At 40.5% G+C, this 12,830-nt stretch overlaps 1 protein-coding gene across 1 annotated transcript; it reads left to right on the top strand.

The window, feature by feature from the left end:
• The first annotated feature begins 11,512 nt into the window (after positions 1-11,512).
• Positions 11,513-12,607, top strand: LOC150081281 (terminal uridylyltransferase 7-like). Its single transcript, XM_090379487.1, has one exon. It carries the CDS (start codon positions 11,513-11,515, stop codon positions 12,605-12,607), a length of 1,095 nt encoding a protein of 364 aa, XP_090235613.1.
• The last annotated feature ends 223 nt before the right edge of the window (positions 12,608-12,830 follow it).

Below are 12,830 nucleotides of genomic sequence, written 5' to 3'. Positions count from 1 at the left end.
TCAACTGTTGAACCATCAATATCCAGTGGACCAATCTGATTCATCCCTTTCCTTTTCGAGTTCAAGTATGTAAAGAACTCTTTTCTGTTTTTCTTTGCATCCTTTGCCAAGGATTTTTCATAGTCTGCCTTTGCCTGCCTAATCTCCTTTGTGACTTGGTTACAGACCAACGTATATCTATCATAGGCTTCCATGTCACCCATTAATTTGTATGTATCCCATGCATTTTTCTTCTCTGCCACATGTCTCATTAGTTCATCTGACAACCATTTAGGCCTAAACCTTGAACAATATTTCTTAGTTGGTATGTAAAGCCTGGTAGCCTCCAAGATTAGTTCCTTGAATGCTTCCCATTTTGAGTTTGCTGTTGGTAACATCATCAGTTGGTCCCACTGTATAGAATTTAAATACTGTCTCAGACCATCATAGTCGCCTTTACGAAAACAAAAACCCTTCCCTTTACCTCTGATGGTAGTTACCTCCTTGAGTAAATCCCACTTCAACACACTGTGATCACTGCCACCTAGTGGTTCATTTATCTGCAGGTTCTTAATGCATGAAGAATCACTACTGATAATCAGATCAAGAGTATTGCTCCCTCTTGTTGCCTCACGAACATGCTGATGTAGAAAACAATCATCCAATAAATCCACAAAAGCCTTGCTAGTGTGCGAGTGACCAACCCACAAATTCCAGTCAATATCTGGGAAATTAAAGTCCCCCATTATAAGACTCTCTGATTTACTGGCCCACTCTATTTCCCTGTACAGTTTCTTATTATACTCATCAGAGTCATTAGGCCTATAACACACTCCTACTCTCAATTTTGATTTCCCTATGCTTATGTCACACCAAACTGACTCGACACTGCCCTGTCCATCGATGTCGACTGGCTTCACTTCCTTGGACTTTATGTGTTTCTTAATTAATAGCATAACCCCTCCTCCCCTCCTCCCCTCCTGTCCTGTCTATCCTTTCTATACACATTGTATTCCCCAAATTCCAGTTCCGCATTACTTATATCTGTGTGACACCACGTCTCTGATATCCCAACAATATCTGCCTTTGATGTTTTGAGCAATACCTCAAATTCATCAAATTTATTTACCAAACTCCTAGCATTGGTGTACACGCAGGTATACATGCACCTGTTTCTATTCTTAGCTACCCTAACACAACCCATGTGTTTACTTGTACCGCAATGACTACCAGCAGTCTCTGAAATAACCTGCATCTTGTTTTTCAGACTTCTGCTCATTTCAATAGAATTTTTAAGACTAGAGGAGATAACGAAGCAGCAGGAGAATTAAGAGATCAAACGTTATTGTCTCAATTCTTAGCTGGGCTGCAAAGTAAAATTAAGAGATTAGTGTTATCGCAGAATCCTCCTGATTTTGAAACAGCATTTGCTTGCGCTAACTTGAGGAGGAGAATAAAAATTTAATGAAGAAACAGTCTCATGTTGGTGTTTTAGAAGTGATGGAAAGAAAATTTAAGGGTGGTAAGGAGCCGAATAAGATTCCTAGAAGTTTGGAGGAGTCGGGCAAGAAAGAGGCTCAATCAGACCTAGGTATAGGGAAGTTAGAAAAACAAATAGCAGCATTGAGCACTGCAGTAGAGAATCAAATGGTAGATTGGCGACATAGGGTGGAGCACTCACAACCAGTTGTTTCTCCCTCGGCTGTGAATCAACCTCTGACAAGGGAACCTTTAATTCTCTTGCCCAATGAGGACACTCTAACTCTATAGCCAGAAAGATCAGATAGGCGGTATGTGAATTATGTACCTTTTGATAACCAGTACACTCCACAAGGACTGTCGTCTAACATCCCTCGCTACAGGTATGGCAGTCAGAGGCCATTATCTTATTGTAGTTCAAATGCACAAGGTTTTCGACCACGGTTTTCTCCAAGAGGAAGGAGGGTGCATTTTGATATGGCACCACGCCCACAAAAGGAGCAGTATTTTCCTCCAAATCGAACCTATCGTTCACAGGTGGGCTTCTATCAACGAATGCCCAGGAATGCGGCTGTGCAACCTACTCAGAGATGGTATGGTGTGGGTAATACCCGAGCGAATTTTCAGTCAAACCAACAAACACGAAAAGGAGGATATGCTACCTACCCTAAAGAGAGATGGTCCCCTAGACAACTTACTCCGGTACTGAACGGTTTACAGTCTGATAAGCCTGTTAGCTATAATGATATAAGCGGTAAACGGAAAGGAGCAAATAGAGTTTATCCCTCCAACACAAATTGTGAATATAAGGGTAGTAGGCCTCAAACGGTCAATAACGTAAATATAAATGAAACAGGGGGATTTTCGAATAATTGTGAGGGTTCTGAGCATAATGATTCTTGACTAATTAAGAGAGGTAGGTTAGGCGCGAGGTCAAAAAGGTTTAAATTTGAGTGCGGGAGCATATCAAAATTAGATGATAATATTTTGCCTATCGTTAAAGGCCTAGTTCAGGGTATTCCAACCTTGTTTCTGGTAGATTCAGGTGCATCGGTCTCATTGCTCTCCCCTGAGATATTTTCTAAAATACCTCATAACGACCAATTGCCAAATAATCAAATATCAGAGACAGTCTATTCTGTTACGGGTCATGAACTTCCAGTGCAGAATAAAGTGACTTTACGCATTTCCTTAGATGGTGTGGAATTCATTGAAGATATCCTTGTCTCAGAAAGTAAACTGAGTGATAAATATCAGATGGTTTTGGGAGCTGATTTGCTGCGGAAGCACGACGTTGTAATACACATAGGGACAGGTACGATTAAGTAGGTGCCAAGGCGCGTCTGTATGCGTGAAGAAGGTGTTAGGGACAAAATAATGAAGTCCTATGAACCTACCCCAGGTAGAACTGTTACACAGGAAATAATTCCACCTCTCACGGAACGTATTCTAATGCTACAGTGCGATGATCAGTTAAAAGACAAATGTGAAGTGGTTATAGAACCTAACCCTAAATTCAAGAATGACTCTTTGGCAATTAAATGTGTTCTTTCATGTCTCAATGACAAAAGACAGGCCCGTGCTGTCATAGCTAATTTATCTACAGAACCAGTACGCCTGCAAAAGAACTCTAAAGTAGTTCAGGTTCACACCATAAGTGACCAGCAGTTTAAGTTAGCTTCTGAATCTTCAGAAGGAATGGATGAAGACATTATTACTATGGATGATTTTGAATTAGATCATTTGAAGATGCACGAGAAAGAACAACTGCAAGAGTTGTTATCGAGATATTTGGATGTCTTTGCAAAAGCACCGCATCAGTTGAGTGGTTCAGATGTTCTCAAACACAGAATTAAACTCACAGATGATAGACCTATCAAACTGAAACAATATCGTGTTCCACATGTTTTCAGACCTGAAATCGACCGCCAAATACAAGAATTGTTAGATGCTGGAATTATTGAATATAGCAAGTCACCGTTTGCGGCGCCATTAGTGCCAGTTTGGAAGAAAGATGGCAGTTTACGCATTTGCATTGACTTTAGGAAATTAAATAGTATTACTGTACCAGATGCTTATCCAGTGCCAAACATGGAAGATACTCTTAGTATGATTGGGAAGGCTAAACTATTTTCGAAAATGGATCTTGCGTATGGTTACCATCAGCTATTTGTACATGAAGCTGATCGTTTCAAGACAGGCTTCATCTGTCATGCAGGTTTATTTAATTATCGACGCTTGCCTTTTGGGCTTCGCAATGCGCCTGCAACGTTCAACCGCGGCCTTCAATTTGCTTTAAGAGGTCTCCAATCCGAAGCCATCTTCATCTATCTGGACGATATCATTTTGTGTTCAGAATCGTTCTCTGACCACCTCCGCAAACTTGAATTAGTGTTTGCAAGATTGAGCCAATATAATCTGAAATTAAAGCCTAGTAAATGTGAGTTTTTGAGAACTGAGATTGATTTCTTGGGACATGTCGTTAGTGCTGAAGGAGTGAAACCCGACCCCAGAAATGTGAAAGCTGTAAGGGAGTGTAAACCCCCAAAAAACGTGAAACAAGTTCGTGGATTTTTAGGAATGTGTAACTTCTATCGCAAATTCATCCCAGACTTTGCTAGTATTTGTCTTCCTTTGACAAAACTGACAAAAAAATCAGTGCAGTTTGTATGGGACGAAGCTGCAAATAAAGCATTTGAGAAGTTAAAAGAACTGTTGACTTCCGAACCAGTTCTTATATATCCTAATTTTGAGAAGGAATTTTATTTAACTACAGATGCGAGTGAAAAAGCGATTTCTGGAATTTTGGAACAATGTGGACAAAAACTGGTGTTCGCCAACCAATAGCGTATCTGAGCAGGCAACTAAGAGCGGCTGAGCTAAACTACAGTGTTACAGAAAAAGAAGCATTAGCAATTGTCTTCTCCATCAAACAGTTTCATCCCTTCATATATGTACGACAAATGGTTATAGTAACAGACCACAGACCTCTACAATACCTACTTCATCTGAAGAATCCAAATGCACGTCTTACACGTTGGAATCTTATGTTGATGGGTACGATTTTACAGTTCAGTATCGCCCGGGAAAGAAAAATCAGAATGCAGATTATCTGTCTAGACCAGTTAGTGCACTGGACACACAGATGCCAATTGACTTGAATCAGACAAGTCAAGATGGGAGCAATAGTGACGGTAGCGATCAACAAGAGATCACTCGTAAATTGCAACGAGAAGATCCAAAACTAAAACCAATTTTGGAACAATTGGAAGGGAAGACAGAGTCTCTTTCCCCCAAATTAGCAAACCAATACTTTGTAAGAGACGGACTGTTGTATCACTATTCCCTACCATCAGATAAGTCAACTAGGGGTGAACCTTTGGAACAACTAGTAGTACCAAGCAAATTAAGAGGTGAGATATTAAAAGCATGCCATGATACACACTGTTCAGGACATATGGCTCTCACCAAGACTCTTCAGAGAATCAGGCAGGACTATATATGGGACAACATGTACTCCGACACAAAGAATTATGTTAGTTCCTGTCCAAGTTGTATGGAAAGACGAGGTTTTAAACCTAAAGCCAAAGCGAATTTGGTTAGAGCTGAAGCGGAAGCAAAACCTTTTTATAAAATCGCAGTCGATGTGTTAGGACCGTTACCAACTTCAGAAGAAGGTTACAAGTATATCTTAATGGTAGTGGATCACTTTACACGGTATGTGGAGGCATATCCTATGCGTACTCAAACAGCTCAGCAGGTTGCAGAAACCCTCATCGATGGAGTAATAAGTCGTCATGGGATACCATCCATAGTACTCTCAGATCGTGGCAGTAATTTTGTATCACAGTTAATGCAAGAAGTGTACGCAAAACTTGGAGTTAGAGCAGTACGAACGAGTGGATATCATCCCTCAAGTAATGGAAGATGTGAAAGGATAAATCAGACATTAGAGAACATCTTGTCACACATGGTGGCCTCTGCTCAACATGAATGGCCTAAATTTTTGCAGATTGCTTTGTTAGCCTATCGCTCTGCATTTCACAGCGCTACAGGAGAAACTCCTAGTTTTCTACTGTACGGATGTGATATTGTGTTGCCACAGCATGTCTGGAAATCTGATGTTCAACCAACATATTCGTCATTGGAGAATTATAGTGAAGCATTGTGTGCACGACTGAAGAGAACTTATGAGATTGTCAAAGAAAACCTAGAAGAGGCTGATGAAGAACAAGAAGCCTATAGACATCGGAAAGCAATTGACAAGAAAATACGAGTTGGCAGTGTAGTTTATTTGTATGTGCCTAGAGTGAAAAGAGGTTTTACACGTAAGCTGGCTCGACAAAATGTGGGACCGTATCGAGTTATTAGTCAGACATCTCCTGTAAATTATGAAATTCAAAATTTAACAAAACCAAAAGACAGACAACTTGTACATGTGGATAGACTTACAAAGATTACTGAAAGGAAACCCTTTTTGGAAGTGAAAACTAGAATAGAGGAGCAAACCGCTCCAAAGCATGTGGAGGCGACCTCAGTTGAAATAGAGGAAGGAGAGGGGAGCGACCAAGAAATTTTGTGGGATGCTCTCCCTGGTCAGCTGGGTAGGACATATCGGCAGATAAGACCGGTATCCAGACCAACAGATGAGTCAAACAGGACAATTAAGCGATCACTATCATCGGAGGAAGTTCAACAAGCATCACGAAGTGACTCTCCTGACTCTAGAACGTGGTTAGATCGACCAACACATCACTATCACTTAAGAAGTAGAGATCGCCAATTAGAACGAACCTCAGAAGAAGCAGATGTCAAGAGTTCTGATGAAAGGAGTAAGCCAACTGTCATTTTTTTAAGCCAAGAAAAGGAAATTCCAACAGATGGCGAGGCATCACTATCCACAGGTGAAACAACTCATGAGTTCGAGGTATCTGCAACGGAGGAAGAGGATGTAACAGATGACATTGAGACAAATAATGATGTCGAAGGAAGAAGACTATCCACAACGGAAGAAGTTTCAGATGTTGAGGGTACGGAAGAACGGTCATCGCAAGATGCTTTAGAATGGTTTAAAGAAACGGTTGGTAGATGGAAAATTTAAATTTAAAAAATAAATAAATAAATAATAATGAAATAAAAAAAAAATATATATATATCACAAAATGAAAAAGTACATCATCTCCTGAGGAAGATATTGATGGAACAGGTGAGGAACATCTACATCCTCCAACTTGCATGTTTTCTAAAGGCTTCGATAGGTGGCTCGCAGGTAAATAAACAGAATACATATATACTCATAGTTTGTGTGCATATGATTACTTCGTATTCATTCATCTCATTCAACTCTGTACCAGTTGGTTTTACCTTGTAGGTTTCCTCCTGTGAAATAAGGCTATACTGAAAAGGCAAGACTGATAGAATCATGAATATCATGAGTCCATGGTTTGAATCTTTAATATCACGGAATGTATGGATGATAGGATGTTTATTAATTATAATAGTAAAAGAAGCTGAGGCTGATGAGATAGAAAAATGTACCATAGTAAATGGTAGTTATCGCTGCGCATTTGTAAAACCAAGTGAAGTGAAGCTCGATTTAATGGTAGAAGGCGGATGTGTTAAAAATAGATGCAGAAATTGTTTAAAACAGTGGGTAACAAGAATATTGTATTCCAATGGATCATTGGGTATTCCTCAACACTTTATTATTAATCAAGTAATGCGTAGAAACGGTACTTCTCAGGTCTATCGATACCAAAAGGAAGGAAGACCTTGTCACTGCTCACGTCAGAAGTGTAATGGGTCGATGGAATTTTGTTTTCAGATGGAATGTAACCAACAGTCAGATTGCATTTGTGACATAGAATCAGCCGAAACAAGCTGGTTAGCATTAACGGATGGAGGAATTTCTATAAATCCAACGTTTATCTCTTTTAAACGCTGCACTGTGCTGCGACCTTCTTCGAGGTCACATCGACAGTTATTAGCTGAGGAGATGGCTAAGTTTGAGGAGCAGGGAATTAAGGTGCTGTTTACGGATTCAGTATTTACATTAGATAGAAAAGGGACTTTAATTATTCGAAAATAAGGCATCGAAAAGATAATGCGTGTCACTGAACCTTTACAAGCCCAAGTACCTTTAGAAATGTCGAGAACCCCAGGAGCATTAAAATTTTCCTTCATTACTGAAAAGGGCAATGTACTGCAGGGTGTAGTGCATGTTTCTGGAAGAAATGAATGTTATCAGCTAAATTGTGTTTTTTGTTGGGAGCTGATTAAAAATAGGCATTGTCTACCAGAATCTTTAGTGTATTGTATCTATGTAACTGTAGGCATTATGACATTAATGGCTGTCTACTACAGTAAAGCTGATACAATTATTGTGGCAAGTTATCAGAGCCTTAACATTGCTATTAAGGGCCGGATGGCGGTTAGCGAAATTAGCAGGTCACATTTCAGCCATCGCGGGAATTAATACCGGTGAAAGAATAGCCCAAACGACTGAGCGAGTCAGTCAACATTTCGAGAATCATGCGAGAGGAATGGGTAGAGTAAATGATCAAGGGCCATTGATTGCAACTGTTATTATGTTGTTAGGGTTAATAATGACCACGCTAGCTGTAGATGAATGTAGTAATCATCAAGTTATACCATCCGAAGTACGTGAGTGTGATGGAAACGAAGGCACAAATCCTTGTGAGCTGTTTACCCATGCTCGAGTTACACTGAGGAATCTTGAATTTACTCAGTGTCTTTGGTTCACCTCAACTACTGATCAAACAGTGTTTCAGCTAAAAATTACATTTAAAGAAGTAAAATGCCGATGGTCAACAACGCGACTTTATTATACGTTTCCTGTGGATGAGCATCTAGTCAGCCAAACTAGCTGCCCACAAAATCAGTTCTGTCGTTGGGGAGATGTATGCCACAGAGACTTCAACTTCCCCGCTCTGACAAAGGAATCCTTAAGCTGGCCTGGGATTACGAACTGTCTAGCTGGAGATAGCGGTTCTATATGTTTGATAATCGATAGTCAATCATGTATCCATTACCGAGTATGGCTTGTCCCTGACTTTACGAAATCATACGAAGTAAGGAAAATCAATGGTATGTCTTGCTCCTATGTGGTATTGCTCACACAGAAGAGGACGGACGCGACGAAGAGATAATCTTCGAGGAGTATGCTCGAACACAGAAGGGGATAGAAATGCAAGTGGTTGGTGCATATGACCAGCCAACAGGAATCACGGATTCCCAGTTAATTTTGCGAGTGGGACAACCCCAGGAGGCATACCTGGATAAGGCTGCTCCTATGTCAAGGCCGAAGTATGGTGAGATAGGAGACGTCCAGTCTAACTATAGTGTCTCGAAGGATTTCATTTTTGATGAAAATATGATCACATGTCATTTGTACGAAGCAAGAGTTACTTGCGGTAGGAAAGAGTCCTATTTGCTGAGAATAGTGAAAGGAAAAATTAACAAATTGCCGAAAACACGAACATATCATCAGTTCTATACAGAGCAGTCGGGACAATTATTTTCAAAAATGCTTCGATCTGCACCTTTAGTGCTAGATCTGAACTTTAATGTATATACATTCTTCATGGAAACTCATACTGTATGTCCAAAATTATCACCTGAAATAACAACTCCAGTGGGATGCTATGCTTGTGACACAATGGTAGTAACTCGGGTGACAGCATCATCAATCTGTTTAGCCGGAAGAGTTGTTGTCACTTTCAAAAACATTGAAGTAGCTACTAAATCTTTATATTTGACTACCACAGCCACAGATTTTGAAATACAATTTAAAACGGATCAGAAGTGCCATGAGGAAAAGATTTGCCTCGTTGGACGCACAATCTCGGATTGCCGCGATTTGAAATTTTGTTTAGACGACCCTACAATACTAGTAATGCATCCAAACTATTCACAGGTAAAGACACAACCAAGTTTCACGCCAGGAGAAAACCCATGGGAAGCCTTTGTAAGGCTTATTCGAGGAACCAGTATGATTTCTTGGCTCCTCTATCCAGCGATCCTAGCGGCCATTGTTTTAGGAAGTTTATTTATGATTGGGGCTTGTTTGGCCTGTATAAAAAAGTAAGTCACAGGAAGTTCAAAGAATGCTCAAAAAAAAAAAAAATATGCATATACAGATATATCTCATGATTTTGGCATCTCATTTTAACCAACAGTATTGATTAAGAACTTTAGGAATCTAGAATACTTGGATAGGTAGTAAGGAAGGTTAATTAGGCTGAAGTTCAAGGGAGAAGAAAGGTGTGAAAATTTACCGGTCTCATCCTTTCTTTATAACTTACAAAGAAATGGAATGAGAGAAGAGCAAGAATAGTAAATTAGTCGTCATCTCTATCTCTTTCTTTACAGAAAAGAGAAAAGAAGAGGAGGACGTATTGTAACGTTCGGAAAATTTGACTAGCAGTAGCCCTGGCCACAACTTTCCACTGAAAACAATGGAATGGAATCACCGAGTCACAGGAACATTGGAGGCCGCTATTGCACAACAACTATCCACTGTCCCCACAATCTATTATACCAGGTTGACGCGTAATGCGTACGAACCAATGCGAGAGGCGTTTCCATCACTGGGGTATGCAATTCTAAATCCAAGAGGATGTGTGATTCCGTTTGGATCACATCGAACCATTAATACTGGATTAAGGATCCTAATACCACCTGGTTGCATAGGTTTTGTTGCCCCTTGTGAAGGCCACACGGTGTTGCCATTAGGACTGAGATTGGAATCTCAAATGATTACTCCAATAACCACTGAGCCACTAGAAATCACTTTTTTTAATGTCAGTTCCAGGAGACTTGTGATTGGGCAAGGCGTAAGAATGGCCCGGATAATCTGCGAGCGTGTCGAATTCCCAGATCTAATGGAGAGACGCTTAGGATGCAATGTCACTCCTCATAATACTGAACCGTCTTTTTCGATTCCTCAACAGGTTCTGGGAGAAGAATTTTATCGAATGAATCACAGTACGAAAGGAGTTTGTGTGATCTTGTGTAACCGGATATTTGAAGTAACACCGATAAAATGCGATGAGATGAGTGCTTCTCAGGATGCGGAGCGTGTGCGTGGGTGTTTTGCATCCATGGGATTCCTAGCCCAGATTTATTATGATGCATCAGTGGTAGAAATTGGTACGATCTTAGAGGGCATTGCGGCTGAAGACCAGTCACATGTAGACTGCTTTGTCTGCTGTATCATCACCCATGGGGAAGATAATAAGCTGCTTGCACGAGATGGTTCGTATACTTTCGATCACATCACCTATCCCCTTCTGGAAATGAATGCACCTACTTTGAAAGGTAAACCTAAAATATATTTCATCCAGAATTGCCATGGTGTTGGGCTAACCGGCTCTGAAGTACCGCCTGCAGAAACAAAAATTGACCCATTCAACCCTTTCCCATGCAGATTTTCTTTTAGTACATTCAGCAGCACAGGGATGCCAATCCTGGCAAATGAAGAAAAGTGGGAGTTGGTTTCTTCAACGTCTTTGTGATAAGTTAGAAGGAGCCAATGGAGCAATCAATTTATTAGAGGTTCTCACCACTATGAACAGAGAGTTTGTGCAGATTTTCGAAACAATACAAGACCCAAAACCAGTACCCATAGAGCGAGTACCGTGTATCGCGTCTTGGTTAACTAAATCAATGTATTTTGCTCCAAGTCTCAGCCTGTTGGCTATAGAAGATCCTTGGGACGTACTTGACGCCCTGGAGGGTCCAAAGACCCCAGACCATTCAGACGGCCCCAGCGTCAAAGAAAATTCCGTGGAGCTGATAGATTAGGGAAGATGAGCACTCATAAATGATAAAAAAAAAAAAAAAAAAAAAAGGAGCAAAACAGACCTCTTTGTTTTGTAATTTTTATACAAAAAAAAAATGTATATATATAGATATATATACTAATGAATAACCACACTAATAGTAATAAGGATAATCTTTGGGAAAAATGTTATTGAAAAAAAAAAAAAAAAAAACCAACATTCTCAACCACACTGCCTAAGGCAAACTCATCATGTTACAGGCAAGTCAAGACAGCAAGGAAAATCTTAGAAAAGTCATGGCTACCAGAGGAGCTGACCCCGTAGAGGATATCGAGGAGGTTTTGGCTAATTTGAGAATAGACGTGCATCAGGCTCAAAGATACTATTTACACCCGCGGGTGTCCACAAACTTGACTACTCAGGAATGGTTGCAGCAAGCTCTGACGAATTCACTACGTATACAAGGACTATCTGTCCTGTGCCTCCGTCAGACTGAGACCTTAGTCCCTACGATCGAAGAACGAACCGAGAAAGAAGCCCTGTTCGCATCTGTTAAGGAACACATCCTGAGTATGTATCCCGATTCTATGGTATCGATAATTGGTTCAACCTCTACTGGTCTTGATACATGGAATTCTGACTTAGATGTCCATGTAAAGTTGTCAGTTATGCACTCTAAGGTGAGAAAGGTCTCCGAGATAAGAGTACTAGAAACCATATGCTCTGGACTTCGGAGGCGCACGAGTTGTATGGGGGCAGACGCCATTGTTCAGGCCCGAGTTCCCATAGTTAAAGTACTCTATAACAGCCAGGGTTCAAGACGAGAGACTATGTTGGTCGATATATGTCTAAACAATCGATTCGCCGAAGCCAATAGTGCTTTACTTCGTTTGTATGTGGAGATGGACGTAAGGGTAAAGACCCTTATCTTGAATCTAAAATACGTAACGAGGAAGTTCCATATTGAAGGAGCAGGGCATAATGGGATATCGTCATACGCAATCTCACTAATGGTAATCTATTATCTGCAGAAGGTTCATCCGCCAGTTCTCCCAGTCCTACAGGAGTTACCTGGAATTACTGAGGACTACTGGAAAAAGAAGCCTCCTGCCCACATTCAGCATGAAGTAGAATGGATATCTAAAACTTGGCCCAGACGGGAAAAGAATCGCGATGGAGTCGGGGAGCTATGGCTCCGAATGCTACTATATTATAGCGAGGAATTTGAGTACCAAAATGTCATTATTTCGGTAAAAAGAGATGAAATGTTGTTTAGAAGTGCCAAACCGGCGTGGAGCTCACCGCTCGTAGTCGAGGATCCCTTTGAGGACGATCGTAATCTTTGAGACCACTCGGTTGGCCGAATTTCAGGATGTTTCGACAGGTTCTCAGATCTACACTCTTCGTGGCTACCACCACGGAAACTATCTTAGAAAGAAAAACCGCCGAGGTCTTAAGAAGGAGTAAGAGTACCTTCACCAGCTCAGGGAAATAATCTGTACAAAAAAAAAGAAAAACGAAGTGAATAAACAATGATGTAAAAAAAAAAAAATGTAAATAAATAATAAA

This window comes from Mastigoproctus giganteus, chromosome 8 (assembly GCF_048544385.1).
Source record: "Mastigoproctus giganteus isolate SK-2022 chromosome 8, ASM4854438v1, whole genome shotgun sequence".
In the NCBI taxonomy this organism is placed as follows: domain Eukaryota; kingdom Metazoa; phylum Arthropoda; class Arachnida; order Uropygi; family Thelyphonidae; genus Mastigoproctus; species Mastigoproctus giganteus.
Note: the sequence above shows the minus strand (reverse complement) of the source record. Positions and strands in the feature narration are given on the sequence as shown.

Excerpts from the sequence above, each read along its gene's own strand:
- LOC150081281 (XM_090379487.1), top strand. The coding sequence starts at position 11,513 with ATGTTACAGGCAAGTCAAGACAGCAAGGAAAATCTTAGAAAAGTCATG.